Genomic DNA, 22408 nt, shown 5'->3' with positions numbered 1-22408 from the left:
TGGTGACACAGCTTAATATTAACTAGCATTTTTTTTTTCTGAAAGTGATATATTTCCTTAGTATAAATAATAAAACTATTACTTTTTAGTCTACATCTTTGTTGTAGAATAAGTTAAGGATAAGGATAAGTTAAGAATAAGTTTAGGAAGTTATAAGATTTTCCTGTCTCCCTTTCCCAGTCCTCACCTCCCCACAACCTACTTCTACTTTTGAGAGGCGAACACGTGATCTATATACTATTCAAAATTTGCTTTTCCCTCTGAGTGATTTGGGCTTCCAAATCAGGACATTCAAATTTATTTCTTGCTTTCTTTCTTTTTTTTTTTTTTTTTAATGTGTTGCCTAGTATTCTGATATATCATATTTACAGTTTCCTTCTTATGGACATTTATATTGTTTCCCACTTTTTATTACAAATTGCTACAATGAACAACCTGTGGTGTATGTGTGTTTGTGTAGTATATAAATATACATGTAGGATGAAATCTACAAAAAAAAATACTGTTTACAGAATTTGATATTTTTAGAACAATACCAAATTACCCGCCTGAAATTTTGTTATCAGTTCACTCACACCAACACCGTCACTTACGTCAAAGAAAGGCTCATTGCTGTCAGGAAAACATCACATTTACTCACTAGTATAGGAAGAGTGACTTACTTTAGTTTCTTTTTCTCTGAGGCTTTCCCTGAGCTGGTCTCTCTCCATCCTAAGGGTTCCCTCCGCGCTTCTGAGGCCATCTCTTTCCTCAGTGACACATTTTATTTCTTCAAGGTTTTCGTGAAGTTTCAGACTTAACCTTAACTTCTCGGTTTCTACACTTTCCAGGGTTGAACTCTGGGTCTCTAATTGCTTCTTCAATTGCTCTGTTTGATCCATATTTTCTCTGAGATCATTTTTTACCTTCAGAAGTTGATGTTCCTTCTCCTGAAGCTCTTGGATCTTGAGATAATCATAAAATAAAGATATAGATAGATATTGAAAAAAATGCCAAATAACCGTTTTGAAATTAAGAAGGCTCATCTTTGCCTTTAATTTTAGGATAATTCATATCCTGTTTCATTACACAGAGGACCTAATTCAAACTCTCAAATTAAAAAATAAAATACCTGTGCTTTTAAGGCAGCATTTGAGTTTTCTAAATCCACTTGCATATTTGATATTTCACCTGTCTTCTCAGAAACAAGGCCCTTGAGTTTATCAATAGTTTCCTGGTGCTCTTTCACATGCATATAAGCAATTCTTAGTTCCTCTTGTTTTTCCAGCTCCTTTAACATTAGAAAGAGGAAAATGATATATTCAGAGTAACAAAATTTAAACAGTGAGAAGATAAGAGGTAATTATGCCCCCCGCCTCCATTAGGACTCATCCTCTAAGTTCATCTTAAATGTCATTACATGCTAGATATATTACTCCACAATTTACCCTTTTCCTTAATAGGATATTTCCAAATCAGCACCATGGTACTACCTTTCTTTACTGGTGGCCTAGTATTCTATGGTCTGAATGTGTGGCACTTAATTAACCAGTCCTCTGCTAATGGACATTAAGCATTTTTCCTATTTTTTTGTTTGCTTTGTTTTATTATTACTATTTTTTGCAATGGATATCCTTCTACAGGTATCTTTGCACAATTTGTGTTAATGTGTACAAGATAAATAGCTATGACTGGACTTTTGGGGTCAATGAATAAACTTATCGAAATATTTGAAAGATAGTACCAAATATCCCCCTCCAACCTTCCCCAAGTTTGGATCAGTTTTACATTCCCACCAGCCCTATCACCCATGGTTCTTTTAGGACACAAAATCATATTTACGGGATGGGGGGAAGAGGGTAACTTACTCTAATTACAGTTTCTCTCAAGTTTTCCTCGAGCTGGTCTCTCTCTACTTTGAGAGTCTCCTCTATATTCCTAAGATCATCTCTTTCTTTGATAACAGATCTCATTTCTTCAAGGTTTTCATGAAGTCTCTGAGTTAACCTTACATTCTCCATTTCTGTATTTTCCAGAATTGATTTTTGGGCCTCAAACTTGTTCTTGAAGTATTCCACGTCACATATTTTTTCCTGAGTCTCACTGACAGCTTTCATCATAAGAAGCTGATGTTCTTTTTCCTGAAGTTCTGGAATCTGAGAAAATAAAACAAGTTAGGACGCAGGCAGAAATTTGTAGGAAAAAGAGGAATTGCTTCTAAATTAAGTCAGTCATCTTTACATTTTATCTAATGTACATACTGTTTTCTTCCACAGGGAAATGAGCAACATAATAATCAGATGTCATTTTCCAACTTAACAAAATAAGACCCTACCTTTTCCTGTGATTCAGCACCTGAATTTTCTGCATCTCTCTCAATATTTGCTTTTTGGTCTGTCTTCTCTGAAATATTCCTCATACTAATGGTTTGTTGGTACTCCTTCAAAAGAACATAAGTAGTTTTTAGTTCCTTTTTGATTTTCAGTCCCTTTCTGATTGAATAAAAGTTAATAACACTGAATATCACTGTTAACTACCTTAGCATTATTTTTGTACCTAAAAAAAGTTAGAAGAAGGACACTTACTTCAGCTACAGCTTCTTTAATGTTTTCTTTGAGTTGGTCTCTCTCCATCTGAAGAATCTCCTGCACCCTTTTCAGTTCATCTCTTTCCTTAATTATAATTTTTATTTTATCTTGACTTTCCTGAAGTTTCTCAGTCAACTTGAGCCTCTCACTTTCTACATTTTGTAATGATGAATCTTTGACTTTGAGTTGCTCCTTTAATTGCTCCAGTTCACTCATTTTTTCCTGCATCTCAGTGATTTCTTTGGTGCTAATAAATTGTTCCTGTTTCTCATGAAGCTCTTGGATCTTAAAATAATAATAAATTAACAGCCAAAATATACATAAATGTAAAATGTGTGTATTTATATATTTGTATGTGTGTGTATATATACAGATCTGTTTTCCTTTTTTTTTTTTTTAAGAGATTTTATTTATTTGACAGAGAGCAAGAGGATGGGGGGAAAGAGCTAGAGATAGAGGGAGAAGCAGGCTTCCTGTTGAATGTGGGGCCTGATCCCAAGACCCCAAGATCATGATCTGAGCTGAAGGCAGATGCTTAACAGTCTGAGTCACCCAGGAGTCCCATATCTGTTTTTGTTTCTAAAGGAAAAACACCCAGAATGTTCTGCATAACAATCTAGCATGCGAAATTAGTTTCTGTAGTTCAGTTAACTAGTTCCCTCAGGTTTTTTCCTACATGCCCTTCATCCCCAATTTACCTTTTTCTGTAATTCATTATTAGTTGTTTCTAATTCCTTTCGAAGGCTGGAGAGTTCAGTTTCCCTCTCGGAAAGATTCATTCTCAGCTTATCAATAGTTTCCTCCTGTTCTTTCAGGTGACAACAAGCAACTTTCAGTTCCTCTTTGGTTTCTAGGTGCTTTATTATTAGAGGAAATTATTGAGAAATTTATAGAAACATTATAACCATCATACTCTAACTCCTTTTCCCAAAGGTTTAATTTTTACAAAAATACCTGCTTATAAAATAATTTACAAAAAAAAGCACATGGGGGAAAGGATGAAACTTACCCTAGCTGTCATTTCTCGCATGTTTTCTTTGAGTTGGTGAGTTTCAGACTGAAGAACTTCTCGCAGCCCCTCCGCTATCTCGAGCCTTTCCACGCCTGCTTGTGGCAGTGCCGCCTCTCCGGCTTCGAGCTGCTCTTGCGGTAGCTCCTGCTCACTCAGGATTTCCTCAGCCTCCTTGTCCTTTTCTTTCACATTGAAGGACTGATCTTGTTTGTCTTGAGGATCCTGAATCTTAAGTGAATCCTAAAAACAATAGTGTTGACAGCCAAAGATCTTTTAGTCTGGGGGAAAAGAAATCAGGGCTTTTCTAAAATGATTAAGTCAGGATTCAGTGGCTCATTACAGAGCATTCTTTTCACTCTCCCACTCATCATTACTCAGGTATGAGCAGTTATTTCCTGAGGGCTCACTGTGTTGTTACTATCCTATTAGAGGCTGGAGATACAATGGTAAAAGAGACTTACATGATCTTCGCCTTTTTGAGACTTGCACTTCAGAGGGAAAGAGACATTATGCCAAATCTTACCAAAGGAGTTTCTGGGTTCCTGCAGGGTATGTGGTAAACCTAATTTACCCTGAGTGGTTAGGATGCCTTCCTGGGGGATGGAAATCTTCAGTTGAGAACTAAAGGGTGAGAGTATTAATTAGGTGTGGGCGGAGGGAAATGCTGCAGGCGGTGAGACCAGAACATCTGGAAGCCACGAGATGAGGAAGCATAAGCTGGAGTATCATGAGCGGGGCTAAGAGTGAGCAGAAATAAGGCTGGAGACCAGCTAGGAATGGGACCCAGGGCCTCAGAGGCCATGTGAAGAATTCTAGTCTTTAGTTCAAGAGTAGTGATAGACTATTAAAGGGTTTTAAGAAGAAAATATTGCTTGGGTTCAGAATGGTGAATGAATTACAGAAGTACAGGAATGAACATGGGTAGACCAATAAGAAGGCTACTGCAGAAAGCCAGGGACAGAAATAATGATGGCTTGGATTAAGGTGTTGGCAATGTGGGGAGAAAAGGTGGAAGATTTCACACACACACATACACACATACACCCAGACACACATACACACCTTAAAATCAACAAGGTTTGGTGCCTGGATTATAGAATGAGTGCGAGGAAAGGATACTGGGAAGGAAGGGTGATTCTCAGCTTGAGGAAGTGCCTTATGAGATGCTGTAGGAATAGATTTAAAGAAGGGAAAAACATGGTTTTTCTGGCTTTATCCTTTCCTGTAATTTGGCATTGGTTTTTCTAAATCATTTTGAAGTATTTAAGAAGACTGCTGTCGGGGCGCCTGGGTGGCTCAGTGGGTTAAAGCCTCTGCCTTCAGCTCAGGTCATGATCCCAGGGTCCTGGGATTGAGCCCCGCATTGGGCTCTCTGCTCGGCAGGGAGCCTGCTACCCCCCCTCTCTCTCTGCCTGCCTGCCTACTTATGATCTCTCTCTGTCAAATAAATAAATAAAATCTTAAAAGAAAAAGAAGACTGCTGTCTTTTCTGAAATGTTTTCTCTCAATTTCAGCAGTTTTTTAGTATTTATAATTTTAGTTCTGTTTCCAATCACTTCATAATCAAGAGACATTTAAAGAAAACATGATCATAACACTGTAACTATAACACAAGGGCTTCCTTTCCCCAAGATTGATTCTCATAAAACACTTATTAAATGGAAGGAAAGGATGAAACTTACTTTAGCCAACGTTTCTCTAACGTCTTCTTGCCGCTGATCTTGTCCAACCTGAACCGCTTCTTTTATCATTTGAAGGTTGTCTCTTTCCTCAGTCAGAGATTTTGTTTCTTCATGACTTTCTGGAAGTTTTACAGTCAACTCGATCCTTTCTATTTCTGTGCACGCCGGTGTCACTGACTCCTTGGTTTTGGACTGCTTTTCCAACAGCTCCACTTCATCCATTGTTCCCTGAGTATCACTGACTTCTTTTACATTACGCAGTAGCTCCTGCTCCCCAGGAAGCACTGGGATCTTGTGATATGCATAAAATACCAAGGTTACTATCTAGAGATTATTATCATAATTTTTTGTGTGTGTGCAAAAAGGTGATTTTATTAAAGTAGGGGGACAGGACCCATGGCCAGAAAGACTGCTGCCATATTATCATAATTTTTTAAAGGGAAAAGATGAGGATATTATCCACAGAAATAAAAGTGATCCTGAAACCATAGCCTACTGTGGATCATGAACTCCAACTTATTAATTTTCTCTTGATTCCTACTGAAGCTATTTATGACTTTTCTGCTGGTCATATTCTGCCATAATTTTCTTTTGCTCCAGCTTACATCCAAAGTGAATCAATTCTTATACTTGACTAACACACTGTTAATTCTGTCAGTTGCACACTTCTTCATTTCTATACTAGTTCCCAAATGCCACAGGAGAGAAATAATCACTGAGCAGATTATAGCTCAATAAATAATGGTCCCTAATTCTCAGATGAGCTCCAATGCTATGTGTCAATTTTTTTGTTTACAGATTAATTCTTCTTTCCTATGGTCATTTGTGGTTCCATGTAACTTTGCATATCATATTTCTGCATTTGTCCTACTCAAACTGAGGGATTATTTTATATGCCCATACTGAGGGGGGTGGTGTGTGTGTGGAGAGAACAATGTCTTATTCATATCCGTAGTTTCAATGGCTGGCACACAGCAGCCTTTAAAATAAGTTGGTTCAGTTATCCCAATGTTTTATTTCCTCTACAGGACTTGCCATTATGTTAAATTATCTTATTCATTTGTTTGCTAATTTACTAGTTACCTCTTTCTACTAGAGTAAGCTCTATAATCATAGAAATTTTGTTCACCTTGTTCCCATTTTATTTCTATAACCCAGGACTCTGCCTGCCACATTATACACTCAACAAATAGTATCCAATAAATGAATGTACTATTAACATAGTCACTACTTATTGCTCATCTTTCCTTCAAAGAAAAAAGGAAAGAAGAAGGGACAAATGAGAGAAGAAGAGACAAACCTTTTCTTGTAATTCAGTATTGGATTTTTCTAAACGCTTCTGAATATTTATTATTTGAGCTGCCTTCTCAGAAATATTTTTTCTTAGCTCGTCAATAGTTTCTTGTTGTTCTTTAAGATGTACGTGGGCAATTTTTAATTCTTCTTTTGTTTCTAGACCCTTAGTAGGAAGTGATATTTAATGAATATTTCAACCACATCATCTTAACACTGCCTCCCCCTGTTTCAACTGGCTCCGTTTTAAAGAAACATTCAATAGATGAAAGAAAAGGGTAATAACTTACTGTAGCTTCGATTTCTCTTATGTATCCTTTAAGTTTTTCTCTCTCTATTTCAAATGATTCTTGTAATTCCTTTAGATCATTTCTTTCTTTGGTTATGGATTTCATTTCCTCATAATTTTCATGGAGCTTCTGAGCCAACTCTAGCCTCTCCATTTCTATACGTTCCAATGTTAATTCTTGGTTTCTTAATTCATTCTTCAAATTCTCCATTTCATTCATCTTTTCCTGCATCTCATTCATTTCTTCTTGTACACTAAGAAGTTGTACCTGTTTTTCTTGTAGTTGTTGGCTCTTAAGAAATAAAATTTTTATTTATTTATTTATTTTAAAAAAGATATTTATTTATTTGACAGAGATCACAAGTAGGCAGAGAGGTAGGCAGAGAGAGAGGAAGGGAAGCAGGCACCCCGCCGAGCAGAGAGCCCGATGCGGGGCTCGATCCCAGGACCCTGGGATCATGACCCAAGCTGAAGGCAGAGGCTTTAACCCACTGAGCCACCCAGGTGCCCCAAGAAATAAAACTTTTAATTATCAATTTCCCTATGTACTCTTAAAATCTCATGTGAAATATACTTTGCTGAACTGAAATAATCAATATCACAGCCCTGGCTATACTCCCAATATATATAGACAAGCAGCTTTAAAAGTAAAGTATCCTTCCAAGCATAGTAACAGTAGTGGGCTGAATAGTGTCCTACCCAAAATTCAAGTCGATTCAGAACTTCAGAATATCACCTTACTTGAAAGTACAGTTTTTTGCAGATGTAATTAATTAAGGGTTGAGAAGAAATCCTACTGGATTAGGGTGGGCCCTAAATGCAGAATGTCCTTATTAGAGACAAAAAGGACACACAGAGACACAGAGAAAGTCCTGTGAAGATGAGGCAGAGATAAGAGTGATAAAGCTAAAAGCCCAGGACACCAAGGGCAGCTGGGAGTGAAGGACAGTTATTAGACGCAAGGAGAGATTCTTCCCTAGAGCCTTCAGAGGGAGCATAGTATTGCCAGCAACTTGATTTTGGACCTCTAGGATCCAGACATCTGACAATAAATTTGTTGTTCTTTAGGCCACCAAGTTTATGGTAATTTGATAAAGAGGGTCCAGGAAACAAATACGGTGTCAGTAGGTTAATCAAGGAGGCAAAGTGAAAATGAGAAAAACAAAAAGAGACTAATTAAATATAAAGGTATAGTTGACAAATAACTATAATTCCTCATCTCTTAAAAATTTTTGGATAATCTATTTTTTACTTCTAATAAGGTCCTTATGGGGTAGCTCAAAAAACCACTGAGACACTAATTTTTTTAAACTTATTTAAATTCAATTTAATTAACATATAGTGTATTAGTTTCAGAGGTAGAATTTAGTGATTTATCAGTTGCATATTAACACCCAGTGCTGCTTACTTCAAGTCTCCTCCTTAATGCCCATCACCCAGTTACCCCATCCTCCCACCCTCCTCCCCTCCTGCAACCCTCAGTTTGTTTCCTATAGTTGAGAATTTATGGTTTGCCTCCCTGTTTTTGTCTTATTTTATTTTTCCTTCCCTTCCCCTATGTTAATCTGTTTTGTTTCTTAAATTCCACCCATGAGTGAAATCATATGGTATTTGTCTTTCTCTGACTTCTTTTGCTTAGTATAATGATCTCCATCCACATCATTGCATATAGCAAGATTTCATTCTTTTTGATGGCTGAGTCATATTCCATTATAAATATATATACCATCACATCTTCTTTATCCATTTGTCTGTCAATGGACATCTGGGCTCTTTCTATATTGTGGGTATTATGGACATTGTTGCTATAAATATTGGAGTGAATATGCCCCTTTGAATCTGTTTGGATCCTTTGGATAAATACCCGGTAATTCTATTGCTGGATTGTAGGGTAGCTCTATTTATAACTTTTTGAGGAACCTCCATACTGTTTTACAGAGTGGCTGTACCAGTTTGCATTTCCACCAAGAGGTGTAAGAGGGTTCCCCTTTCTCTGCATCCTCACCAACACGTGTTGTTTCCTGAGTTGTTAATTTTAGTGAGGCATTAACTTTTTTTAAGTTAATAAATATGAATAAGTCTATCTCTTTATATTTTTTAAATTCAACTAACATATAATGTATTTATTATTAGTTTCAGAGGTAGAGGTCAGTGATTCATCAGTCTTATATAATACCTAGTGCTCATTACTGAGGCATTAAATTTACAAGCCTATTAATTTAACTTCTTTAGAATGAGTATAAAACAGACATCAGGTTTTAGTAAATTTAGTTAGGTTATAGTGAAATGGAGGAGAAGTAAGAGAATACTTACTAGGAGAAAAACACTCCACAGAAGTGCAGTGGAAATCATAATATATCATTTATAATGCATGTGGCACTGTCCTTAGAGTAAATAGAAAGTCTTAGTGGTACATTTTAGAATTACATGGGCGGTACAATTATTACAAGAGTCTTAGCTCTTATACAAATACTACAACAGCACCTTACTTCCATAAAAGAAATGAGTCAGGAAACTATAAACGTCTAAGAGATGGTAACAGTCATAAAGCTTACATTTTAAAGAATCACTACTATATCTTAATAAAGCAGGATCTTTGTGTTATTGACTAATGGATCTCAAGCACCCAGAACAGCATCTAGGCTATGGTGGTCTCCAAAAAGTTTCTGATGAATGAATATATTATATGATAATTTAAATGAATCAAGGCCTCTCTCATCTGAAGACGAGAATAATATAATCCTCACAAACAGTGTTGGTTAACAAAAGACAACTGACAGAATGGGAGAAGACATTTGCAAATGACATATCGGATAAAGGGCTAGTATCCAAAAGCTGTAAAGAACTTATCAAACTCAACACCCAAAGAACAAATAATGCAATCAAGAAATGGGCAGAGGACATGAACAGACATTTCTGCAAAGAAGACATCCAGATGGCCAACAGACTCATGAAAAAGTGCTCAACATCACTCGGCATCAGGGAAATACAAATCAAAACCACAGTGAGATACCACCTCACACCAGTCAGAATGGCTAAAATTAACAAGTCAGGAAATGACAGATGCTAGCGAGGATGCAGAGAAAGGGGAACCTGTTGGTGGGAATGCAAGCTGGTGCAGCCACTGTGGAAAGCAGTATGGAAGCTCCTCAAGAAGTTGAAAATAGAGCTACCCTATGACCCAGCAATTGCACTACTGGGTATTTACCCTAAAGATACAAACGTAGTGATCCGAAGGGGCACGTGGACCCGAATGTTTATAGCAGCAATGTCCACAATAGCCAAACTATGGAAAGAACCTAGATGTCCATCAACAGATGAATGGATGAAGAAGATGTGGTATACACACACACACACACACGAATACTATGTAGCCATCAAAAAATCAAAATCTTGCCATTTGCAATGACATGCATGGAACTAGAGGCTTTTATGCTGAGCAAAATAAGTTAATCAGAGAAAGACAATTACCATATGATCTCTGATATTTGAGAGGCAGGGCAGGGGGTCATGGGAGGTAGAGAGGGAAAAAATGAAACAAGATGGGATTGGGAGGGAGACAAACCATAAGAGACTCTTAATCTCAGGAGACAAACTGAGGGTTCCTGGGGGATAGGGGGAGGGATAGGGTGGCTGGGTCGTGGACATTGGGGAGGGTATGTGCTATGGTGAATGCTGTAAATTGTGTAAGACTGATGATTCACAGACCCGTATCCATGAAGCAAATAATACATTATATGTTAATAAAAAAAAAGAAAAAAAAAATGTTGGTTTGAATATAGGTATGAGTTGAAACTGTCCACAATATTAGCATTAAGATGTGTTCATTTGGGAGATACATGCTATTTTTAGAATTTAGCTCTAGAGCAATCAAAATGTGTTTAAAAAAAAAAAAGTTTAGTCAGGAAATATAATATGGTTAGGAAGGTAACTTAAAAATTCACCTTTTCCTTTAGCTTTTCTTCAACTTCTACTAATTTCTTACAGGTCCTAGAAATCTCTTCCTCTTTCTTTATGGTGTGGTTCTTTTCTTGTACGACAAGCTCTTGCTGCTTTTTAAGTTCATCTCTAAGAATTCTTAATTCTTCTTGGTTTTCAATAGTCTAGAATTTAAAAAAAGTTGAGATTAAGATACATATTACCTTACATTTATAAATCAGGTGAAAATCAGCATTTACCTCAGCCTAAAAATGAAGAAATCATGGCAAATTCTATTGGAAAAGATTATCTTAAAGAGTCTTTAATTTAATCATATAGATGCCAAACAACTGCTTTTTATGCTGTTTCATTATTACTTCACTTACATTCCTATCATGAAAATTAGAACTGGATTTAGTATTTTATCTTGAGAGGTTTGCCCATTTTCTACCCTGAAGCCAAAGGAGACTGTTTCTAACTTTCATGGACTGATGACAAGACTAGTTATGGGCTCTTCATATGCCAGAATAGTTACGATTTAGAGCACCAGTTAACAGCAAGCTCAAAATGGCAGCTATCTTTTGCTAGCATGATGTAGGCTAACCCTAGTTATCAGCTTAAACAGTGCAGTCTCAAGTCATGACCACAAAAACACTGCAAACATGAGACCAAGAACAGACTATGACTTTTGTCTGTATTCTTCTTTAAACTTAGCTCTTTTGACCAGAAAACCCCAAGAAATATGGAAAAATACACAAAAGTTCAGGTTCTCCTGTAATCCACAGCAAACTTCAAAAAATGTCAATTTCAATCTATACATACTATATTGCCTCTAAATACGGAATCAAAAACTAAAGTAGATTTGACAATATGGCAAACATTAACAATGAATAATTAACAACGAAGTTTAAAAATTACAACAGAATAAATGAAGAGAAACACTTAGGGATAAATTTAACAAAACGTGGATAAAGACATGTACACTAAAATCCACAACACATCACTGAGAGAACAGATAATTTATAGAAAGATATGCAATAGCCAATAAGCATATGAAAAGATGATCAATATCCTTAATCGTTAGGGAAAGGCAAATGAAAACAATGAGGTATATACCCAATAGGATGGCTAACATTGAAAACACCAATAATATGAAGCATTGGTGAGGATGTGAAATCATAAGAATTCTCTTAATTTGCTGCTGGGAATGTAAAATGGCACAACTACTTTGGAAATCAGTCTAGTAATTTGCTATGACCCTGCTATTCCATTTAGATACACTTGAGAACTTTTAAAAAGAAATGTTCATAAAAAGTTTTGTGTAAGAATGTTTACAGCAGCTTCACTCAAAATAGCCAAACAGTGGACAGAACTCAAATTTCCATCAACAGGAGAAAGGCTAAACAACTTGTGGCCTATTCATACATGGAACACTACCTAGCAATAAAAAGGAGTGTAAAAAAAGTAAGGTACAAAAGAGTACATGTTGTATGATTCTATTTGTATGGAGTTCTAGAAGAGACAAAGTGTCCTACGGTTAAAAAATATCAGGACATTGACTATATGGGGTAGAGAGTGAGATCAGAATTGCAGGGGTCAAGGCGCAAGAAAGCTCTGAAGGGAGAGGTAAATGCTCTACACCTTGACTGGGGTGGAGGGTACACAAATAGAGACATTTGTCAAAAGTCATCAGACTGTACACTTGCATCAGATACATTTCTCACATGTAAATTATGCCTCAATAAAGTTGTAAAAATCCACAACATACAAGACAAGAATATATTGCTAAGTATACAGTGCTAAACCCTACCATTTCAATATTTTCCCTTAGGTCAGTCTGTAATTGTTCCTTTTCTGCTGTAATACTCTCTAACATTTGTTGCAGTTCATTTTTCTCCTGTATTAAAGAAAACATCTTTCTCTGTTGCTCAGTTAGCTCATTATCTTCAACACTCACAATCAGTGCTTGAGTATTTTTAGCTTTCAAATTCTGTTTTTTATTTGTGTCAACCACCTAAAATGTAAATAAAGAATTTCTCAGTTAATTACAATTTTAATAGTAATGAAATTTGCCAAAACTTACATTACTTATATTTACCAGGCATTCTTTTCATTTATTGACACATTTACTCTTCACTCTAACCTTATGAGGTAGGTACGAGTATTATTTCCATTCAACAGATGTGGAACATGAACCTGAGAGAGGATGATAGGTCATTTGCCCAAGGTCACTCAGGATTTGAAGCCAAGAGGTCTGGCTCCAGAGTTTGTGTCCTTAAGTGTATTCTTTTTCATGGGTTAAGAACTACCTGAACAGCTGTAGATAATTAACAATTATCTTCATATATGATGATGGGTCAACCTAATTTTAAGAAAGAGTAAGCCAGGGGCGCCTGGGTGGCTCAGTGGATTGAGCATCTGCCTTTGGCTCGGGTCATGATCTCAGGGTCCTGGGATCGAGTCCCGCATTGGGCTCTCTGCTTGGTGGGGAGCCTGCTTCCCCCTTTCTCTCTGCCTGCCTCTCTGTCTACTTGTGATCTCTCTCTATCTGTCAAATAAATAAAATCTTTAACAAAAAAAAAAAGAAAGAGTAAGCCACCTTGAACTCCACCATGTTCTTTCCATCAAAAGCTGGAAATGATTCTCTATCACCCCACTCACAACAAATCATTATTTTCAGAAGCAGTCATATTCACAAAAGGTTGGAGTTTTATCATATGAGAGAGCAAAATAACTTTGATAAAAATAGATTTCATATTATAGTAGTATAATCCACCTTTTAAAAATACATACTTTTTATGTTCTGCTTAAAAAAAAGCACGTTATATAAATTAATTTATCCATAAATAAGTCTTAAGCAAAGGTAACCTAACACATATACTTCTTGATCAAGTGAGACAAAGACTGACATTAAAATAATTGGTGTGAAATTAGGTTATCACTATGTAACCTTACACACCCAGGAAATAAATACAGCTCCATATTGGCTGTATTTTATGAAGTTTTAAATATGTTTTAAAAAATTTTAATAATGGGGTACCTGGGTGGCTCAGTCAGTTAAGCATCCGACTCTTGATTTTGGCTTGAGTTATGTGTCAGGCACCACATTCAGTGGGGTCTGCTTGAGATTCTCTTTTCCTCTCCCTCTGCCCCTCCCCACGTTCTCTCTCTTTCTCCAATAAATAAAATCTTTTAAAAAAAGTTTTTATAATAATCTACAATTACATTGGAAAAAAACTGAAAAGTAAAGAGAAAAAAAAATCATCCAACATACCAGCTTTACACAACCCACTAATGGAATTCTAGAATATTTCCTTTCAGAGTCTGTCCTTGAAAAATTTCTTTTGAATACAGTAATTAATATATATATATATATATATGTATATATATATATATATAAAATATTCAATTTTGCTTTTTCCACTTAGAGCACATACATTTTCCCATGCTGTTACCTAATCTTCAAATTATAATTTTGAGTAGTTGCTCAATTCTCTAGAATGGGTTTGGACAAATCATACTTTATTTTACTATCTCTTACTACTGGCAGTATGCTTGAGTTTCTAACAATGGCAAACACAGATCTAATACATTAGAACTTAATGTAAGGAACATACGGTCATTGGGACGAGTTTGTCAGATACTGTACTTCAGAATCTTACATCTGTGCTCCTAAATATAGGACTGTACACAAAGATAAAGCAGGCTGAGACAAAGTATGTGAGAATACCCAAAGGATATTTTAGAACTAAACTCAGCCTAGAAAGTATTTCAGTTACCATGAGAAAATCTAACAGATTTTATTATTAAATAAATAAAAAAAAGAATTGTGTCCTTTACATGAGATAAGCTTACTAATCATTGTTTAAACTTACTGTTGCAAGACACTAGAGAAACTGCCTTTCTAGAGAGAGAAACATCAAGGATTCAATGTGGGCACTTTTAGGGGATTTATGAGAGACCTACTAATGCAGCCCTGTGGGGCCCAGATGAACAGAGGGGTCCATGTGGGATTCCATCATTAACATAGTAACAGAAGACCAAGCTGACCCCAGCCTTCCATCCCAGATTTGAGAAACCCCTGGGAAACAAAAAAGCCTGTTGGACATTTTTTATCGACATAGATGCTTCTAACATAAACTTAATACCACACACTAGCTGGTCCCAGTGAATAGAACTCTTCTTTTCCCTTACTCTTCTGCTATTACACCCCTTCTCATGAGGCCCTACGACTGCATTTTTGCATTTGTTTAAAAGCAGCTATTAATTGTTGTATCTTACTTTCAAAAATCTTTTAAAAAACCTGCCCTCAATGAAAGTGAAAGTTATAAATTTTAAATCAAAGTCAAATGCCTTTGGCTTATTTGATTGATCCAAACTATAGATAAGCTAAGAACATAAAACATATAAAACAAGTGAAAATGCTTTTCTAGGAGAGAAGTACTAAAGCATAGGGAGAGAGAGAAAAAGCTTTTCCAAGGCAAGAATACTGTACCCCGGGCAAATGTGGGAAAAAAGCTCATTATATAAGGTAATAACATATAAATCTGTAAAGAGATTTATTTATATAAGTTGGAGCTTACTGAATTATTCTGAAGCAGTATTTGTTTTTATTTAATAAAATGTCCATCCTGGTGATTTTTCTGTTTGCATGTAATACGCAGTTTTAAAAAATTTTATGACTGTATAAACCCAGTTGCATTATCTATATACATAGATACATATTATAGATACATATGCAATTCCAAGCTATGGATGTATGAAAGATTATTTCACCAGTCTCCCACTGATGGATGTTTTAAATTCCTAGTAGCAAATATTTTGGATTAAATAGCATTAAGTGCATAAAATTGAAAGACAGTATAAAATATCTTGTTGATAATATATATCAAAGGCATTTTTGAAAAACAGAAATGTATATAGTAAACGAATCCATTGGATGAAATTATAGGCAATTATCTGTTACAGACTGAATTTTGTCCTCCCAATATTAATGCTGAAGTCCTAAACCCTATGTGACTATATGTGAAGAGAAATCCTTTAAGGTGGGTAATTAAGGTAATTAAATGGGGTCATAAAACTGGAGCCCTAATACCATAGGATTGGTATCCATTCATTCATTCATTCAGCTCCATGCCCAGTGCAGAGCCAGACATGGGGCTCAAATTCACAACACTGAGATCAAGACCTGACCTGAAATCAAGAATCAGTCGCCCAACTGACTGAGGCACCCAGGCACCCCGGGACTGGTGTCCTTTTAAGTAGAGGAAGAAACACCAGTGATCCTTCTCAACTTGAGCATAGGAGAAAGGTTCTGTGAGAACACAGAAGGAAAGTGCTATCTGTATGCAGTGAAGAGAAGACTTAACGGAAACTCAATTTTCTAGCACCTTAATCTTGGACTTCTAGCCTCCACAACCAGGAGAAAGTAAATTTCTGTTGTTTTAGTCAGCAGTCTGTGATATTTTGTGATGGCTGCCCTATTGGACTAACACATATCTTAAAAAAAAAAAAAAAAAAAATCACTAGCCTCTCGTAGCCTTTCTTGTACATAATTAAATAACCAGCTAAGACCTTATTCTCCTAAGATCTCAGAACAAAATAAACCATACTACTTAGAATAAATTAAAGTGAGATTTAAAAACCTGATAGTAAAATTATGGCATAAACCCTAGAAAACAGGCATAAATAAAATATACACATTGATTTTATAGGGATCTCTAAGCAAGTTTAATATGTAAAATCTGACATAAAACAAATATTTTAGACATGGTTAATAATTAATAATCTCTCTTATATTCTTAGAATTCAGAGGGGTTTTTAAAGACATTTAAAATATGTCAGGCCTCAGAAAATATCAGCTCAAAGTTTGAATTAATTTTTGCCTTTTTTTTCAAATTGATTTTAAGCAATTATATCTGAAATTATCTTAAAGACATTAGGGTTACAGCTTATAAAGTATTGTTAGTTAATAGCATTATGAATAATAAACAAGATTGCAATTATCAGCATGTACTTAAGTGTTTGAGGTAGAAGAGAAAGCTCATCTACACATATATAAAACTTTGAATGGAAACACCATTTACCTTTTCCTGGAATTCATCCTTAGTTTCTCCTAGGTTCTCCTCTATATGCAAACTCCTGGAAGTTTCTTCAGAAATTTTCATTTTTAGCATGTTAATTGTTTCTTGGTGTTGTTTCAAAGACTCAAGAGCATTTCTTAATTGTTCTTGGGTATCTATATTCTTTGTCAGAGAAATAAAACAATTTCCATTAGAATAATGTGAAATAGTGGAAGTAATTGTATAGTGACTACTTGATCATTAATCATGAGTGATGGCTCTGGTACTGTTTGTAAAGAGGCTCTGAGTTTTCAGAGTTTACTCAGTCAAAGCCTTACCATGTTTACAGTATCCTGAATGTCACTTTTGAGTTGGTCCCTCTCAATGTTCAGGCTCTCCTGGAGTTGTTTTAGGTCCTCCTTTTCTTGGGTTAAGGTTCTTACTTCTGCTAAAGTTTGTTGAAGTTGCTCAGCGATCATTGTTTTTTCCTTTTCCATAGTTTGCAGCCTCAAATCTCTATTTTCTAATTGTTCCTTCAGCTCTTCCACTTCATTTGAACTTTTTTGACTCTCAGTTGTTTTCGGCTGAAGTTCTTCAGATTTGGGAGGAAGCTTTAAAATAAAAAAAAAAGTAAATGTGAAAAGCAGAGCATTCTGTGGTGTATATATATGGAAGCCAAATCTCAGAAGGCTAAAGACTGCTTCCCTAGGATGTCTTGTACCAACCTCTGTGTTCAAAGCATCCAAACTTAAACCAAGTTTTTGAGCTTGTTTGGAGAGATTTCCTATTTCCTGATTCATTCTTGCATTCTCATCAAGGACCATCTTATACTTTTGCTCAAATTCAATATGATGATTTTTAAAATCTTGGAATTCTTGATCAGTGCTTTCATAATTCAACCGGGTAGTTGCTAGGTCATTTTTAGTTTTCCCAATTTCTTCAAGTAAGTCTTGAATTCTACTTTCCTTTTGAACTACTTCAGAAAACAATTTGTCTCTTTCTGATGTCATTATACAAAGTTCTTCAGATTTATCATGCATCTATGGAAAAGAAGTAAAATTTAGCTATGTTAGCATTGTAGGATCTACTGAAGCAGCTTTCAGGGGAAAAAAAGTTTCCTTGGGGTTGGGGGAGGGGAAGACATTGAAATTAAGCAAAGATTTTACTAAGTAAAGGCAACATTTTTTTTTTTTTTAAGATTTTATTTATTTGACAGAGATCACAAGTAGGCAGACAAGCAGGTAGAGAGAGAGGGGGAAGCAGGCTCCCTGCTGAGCAGAGAGCCCGACATGGGGCTCGATCCCAGGACCCTGAGATAATGACCTGAGCCGAAGGCAGCGGCTTAACCCACTGAGCCAGTCAGGTGCCCCTAAAGGCAACATTTTTATTGTTACCATCCCTGTATATTATCCTCTTTGACTTTACCTTCAGTTTTGTTTTCTAATCTCTTTGGGTTCTAGTAAGGATTACATGGAGAAGGATACTCAGTAGAAAAACATTATTTCAGGATGTGCCTTTATTTCCTTATCTATCATTCTAAAGTATTTTCTAACTTCTTGGTGTATCATTTTTTGTTTTTTTTCTTAGAATTTGAAAATTTTTTTTAAAGCCTTTGAATGCAGCTCCAATTTCTAAAAATGTAATCCCTGAATGATTTAAATAATTAAGGTTTATTTGAATTATTATTTAAATAAACCATATCCAGCTTATGAACAGTACAATCATTGTTAATGGTAAAGTAGAATTGGTGGGAAGAAGAGAAGCAAACTTAAAGCAGAGACTAAGGACAGGGGTAACAGAGCAGGGTTGTTTCAATCATGGACTCAGGATAGGAGACACTTCTGTTTGGCTCAACTATTGGCTTCATAACTACTTGCTGAGCTAAAAAACAGCACCTACTTTAAAGAGTTTTTAGAATGACTAATTAATGTTCCTAGAGTTCTTTAGCATGATATCTGCCATTTGGTCTTCAACCACTTGTCAGTTTTATTTCTTTTAGAAAGGTAAAGAGAAAAGAAAGCTTGGCAGATGGTTTACAGGACTGTTCACTAGCCTGCAAGATTTACACTGCAAGATTTACCCCTAAACTTTATCAATTCCCTCCTTTATATCTCATTGCTCTTTTTTATTCAACATAGTGACAGAATTAGTACCAAAAAAAAAGATGAAAAAAAGTATGGACCATAGAATTCTGTTCAAAGATTTTATTTTTAAATCATCTCTCCACCCAATGTGGGGCTTGAACTTACAACCCTGAGATCAAGAGTTCATACTCTCTACTAACTGAGCAGCTAGATGCCCCCATAAAACCTTGCTTAAAAAAAAAATTTTTTTTTTTTTAATTTATTTCAGACAGTGAGTGACATAGTGGGGGAGCACAGGGAGAGGGATAAGAAGACTGCTACTGTGGGGCTGGATCCCACGACCCCGAGATCACAACCTGAGCTGAAATCAAGAGTCACATGCTCAACCAACTGAGCCACCCAGGTCCGCCTAGAATTCTATTTAAGTGAAACATTTGAGGACTGTAGAAATGGTTGTTACGTTGATCAGGTCACTAAGCATACTGTTAAATAGGCTTTGAAAATGTGCTTTCTAATAATATAAGGAAATTTGAGGAGGAACTACATTCATTTCTATTCCTAACAAGTTGAGTCAAATCTTTATAGTCTCTTGACTGCTATTTTAAGATATACTACAGCAAAATATTTAAAGTGCTATTACAAAGGTTTTTATTTCAAAAGAAGAGTTATTTGCTTAAAAATGTGTTTACCTCTTTCCTCAGCATTTCTACTTCTGAGGGTAAAGATTTCAATGCTGAGAGCAAATTAACTTCCTTATGCAAAGCTTCATTTTCTTCAACTTCTTTATTCAGTTCTTTCTGGAGGTCAGTAATCTTTCTTTCCAGTTCCAAATTACAGAGCAAATCTAGGACATTTTGGGTAAATTATAACAGCCTGCAGTTATTGGGACAATCTAAATTACATGCAAAGTTAGATTATTTAATCAGACTGTATAAAATTTATGAAAGAAAGAGGCAATGTTGGTTAACAGGTGAACAGTTAATAGTTCTTCAACCACTTTTTGAAAATCAGGTCTAATTTATTTGAAAAATAATTCCTAAACCCTTATGAATCAGAATTTCAGGGAAGCAGTTATAAATACTGATCTCAAATAATACTGAAACTCATTATTAGGCTATTAAAACAATTAGATAAGAGAATAAAAAATTTCTAATCATTGGAATGTAGTCACAAAATCCTTCAGGTAGGTTTCTAGACAAAGTCAGATCTGCAAAGAATTAAGTCTGAAATTATGAAATACCTTTTGGAACTTTGCCATCTACAAGGGAGGTGAGTTTTGTTATTTCATTAAAAGATGATTGTAGTTCTTTCTCCAGATCAACTTGCATTTTCTTTTTTGCTTCCAGTTGACTTTGGCATAACTGAATATCATTTTCCATTTGCTTGTATGTACTTGTAAGTTCTTTCTGTTAGGAGAAACACTGCAAATTCACAGAAATGTACTGGTTGTGACAACTGTTTTATTATAAATATTACAGGAAACAATTACCATTTTCTCTTTCAGCTCCAGATTTTCACTTCTAAGAAAGGCTGACTCTTTCTTGGCATCAAGGGCTACAGTTTCAGCATCAAGCAGAGTCTGTTTCATTTGTCTTAGGTCTTCAGTGATTTCCTATATACACGACAAAAAGAATTTAGCGAAATCTAACTTAGTGAGAGTTGGAAAAGATTTTAGAGAACATGTACATAGATGTTATTCTGAATAAATAAAGAATGGTGAAAATATGCTAATTATCAAGTTCATTATTTATGAAAGCTGAAATAATATTTTCCATAATAAAAATATTTAAAAAACTCTGACTATGCTTTTCCAAGTTATAGAGGCATTATGTAGACTGAGAAAACTTATTGTTTAAAAAAGGTTAACACAATTGTTGTTCAGCTAGCTTGTTAAAATTTCTTGTGTAGTTTTAAGTCATTCTACAACATGGCAGGTGAGTAGTTCATAGTTAAGATTAAGGATATGAAATCACAAATTGAAAATTAGCTTACATAAATTCAACCACATATATCCTTGGCAGAATATTAATGCACAAATGAATGAATGAATAAACTGGATGAATAAAGAGAAAGAAATAACAACTTTTAAAAAGTGGGCAATTCTGCTTGCCACTCTATCAACAGACACTCCAGGATGATAGGAAAGTGCCTATCTTCCCAGTGCCTTAAAACAGTAAGATTACTTTTACAAAGGATCGTTTGTCATTGATAACAGGTAACCGAAGAGTCCTAATAGAAGGTAATAAAAAGTACTCCAGAAAAACTCAAATGGAAACCAAAGAATGACAGAAACCAAAATTTCAGCTAGAAACTGTTGCCTTCTTAAAAAGAGTGTTAAAAACTAGGATCAAACTGATACTTTCTTGAAGTAATCAGGAATATCAAAGCAAATAGAATAGAAAGCACGTAGCAAAAATGAACAATTTTGCCATGAGATTAAATGTTATTTAATGCCATTATTTTTTTTTTTTTTAAAGATTTTATTTGTTTATTTGAGAGAAGGAGCATACCTGTGGGGTGAAGGGCAGAGGGAGAAGCAGACTCCCCACTGAGCCTGATGTGGCTTGATTCTGGGACTCCGGGATCATGACCTGAGCGGAAGGCAGACCCTTAACCTACTGAGCCACCCAGGAGACCCTTAATGCCAAATCTTTTTTTTTTAAAGATTTTATTTTATTTGACAGAGAGAGAGCAGGAAAGCAGCAGAGGCAGGGAGCCTAATTTGGGGGCTTGATTTCAGGACCCTGGGATTATGACCTGAGCCTGAAGGCAGTCATTTAACCAACTGAGCCACCCAGGCGCCCCAATGACGTATCTTATACCAACTAAAATCATCTAGAACTACAGTTTCTGAAAAATACCAAACTGTTAAAATAGTTATTTAAATTATAAGAACGCATTAATATTAATAAAATTTATAAAATCATGCTCAGTTACATGCCATATGTACAGGTCTAGTTAATTATCAATACCAATACAAGTGTTCACCTGAATATACTGACTACATACTTCTGCACGCATTTATATAAAACAATTAAAAAAATAAAAAATTTTGAATTACTTTTTTTTTTTTTTAAAGATTTTGTTTATTTATTTGACAGACAGAAATCACAAGTAGGCAGAGAGGCAGGCAGAGAGAGAGAGGGAAGCAGGATCCCCACTAAGCAGAGAGCCCGATGTGGGGCTCGATCCCAGGACCCTGGGATCATGACCCGAGCTGAAGGCAGAGGCTTCAACCCACTGAGCCACTCAGGTGCCCCTGAGTTACTGATTTTTAATGGAAACTCATCCTCGACTTACTAATATTCAAAGAATGATATCCTTAACTCTGTACGAATGATTCTTTACCCATAAAACAGCAATGATACTAACAGTCCCTCTTTCATAGAGTCATTGACAAGATTAAATAAAATACTATATGTAAAAAAATTACAACATCTGGCACACAGTAAGTTCAATACAAGCATTTGCTATAACAATGATGATGGTGTACTACAAGTG

The 22408-nt window shown here is 35.6% G+C and overlaps 1 protein-coding gene across 2 annotated transcripts in view; it reads right to left on the bottom strand.

Moving 5' to 3' along the window:
- Nucleotides 1–22408, bottom strand: part of LOC111157102 (centromere protein E) — a 76690-nt gene that overhangs the window by 30055 nt on the left and 24227 nt on the right. For both annotated transcript variants that reach the window (XM_022518348.1, XM_022518351.1), the window contains 16 exons: nt 20397–20519; nt 20148–20313; nt 19597–19751; nt 17549–17863; nt 17162–17434; nt 16848–17006; nt 12572–12775; nt 10788–10946; nt 6845–7135; nt 6562–6720; nt 5262–5552; nt 3577–3807; nt 3266–3424; nt 2565–2852; nt 1848–2135; nt 1112–1270 (listed from right to left, as the gene is read on the bottom strand). In XM_022518348.1, the coding sequence (XP_022374056.1) occupies nt 1112–1270; nt 1848–2135; nt 2565–2852; nt 3266–3424; nt 3577–3807; nt 5262–5552; nt 6562–6720; nt 6845–7135; nt 10788–10946; nt 12572–12775; nt 16848–17006; nt 17162–17434; nt 17549–17863; nt 19597–19751; nt 20148–20313; nt 20397–20519 (3420 nt within the window). The remainder of the gene's footprint in view (nt 1–1111; nt 1271–1847; nt 2136–2564; nt 2853–3265; nt 3425–3576; nt 3808–5261; nt 5553–6561; nt 6721–6844; nt 7136–10787; nt 10947–12571; nt 12776–16847; nt 17007–17161; nt 17435–17548; nt 17864–19596; nt 19752–20147; nt 20314–20396; nt 20520–22408) is intronic.

This window comes from Enhydra lutris, unplaced genomic scaffold, assembly GCF_002288905.1.
Source record: "Enhydra lutris kenyoni isolate GAN:26980312 unplaced genomic scaffold, ASM228890v2 scaffoldscaffold3, whole genome shotgun sequence".
In the NCBI taxonomy this organism is placed as follows: domain Eukaryota; kingdom Metazoa; phylum Chordata; class Mammalia; order Carnivora; family Mustelidae; genus Enhydra; species Enhydra lutris.
Note: the sequence above shows the minus strand (reverse complement) of the source record. Positions and strands in the feature narration are given on the sequence as shown.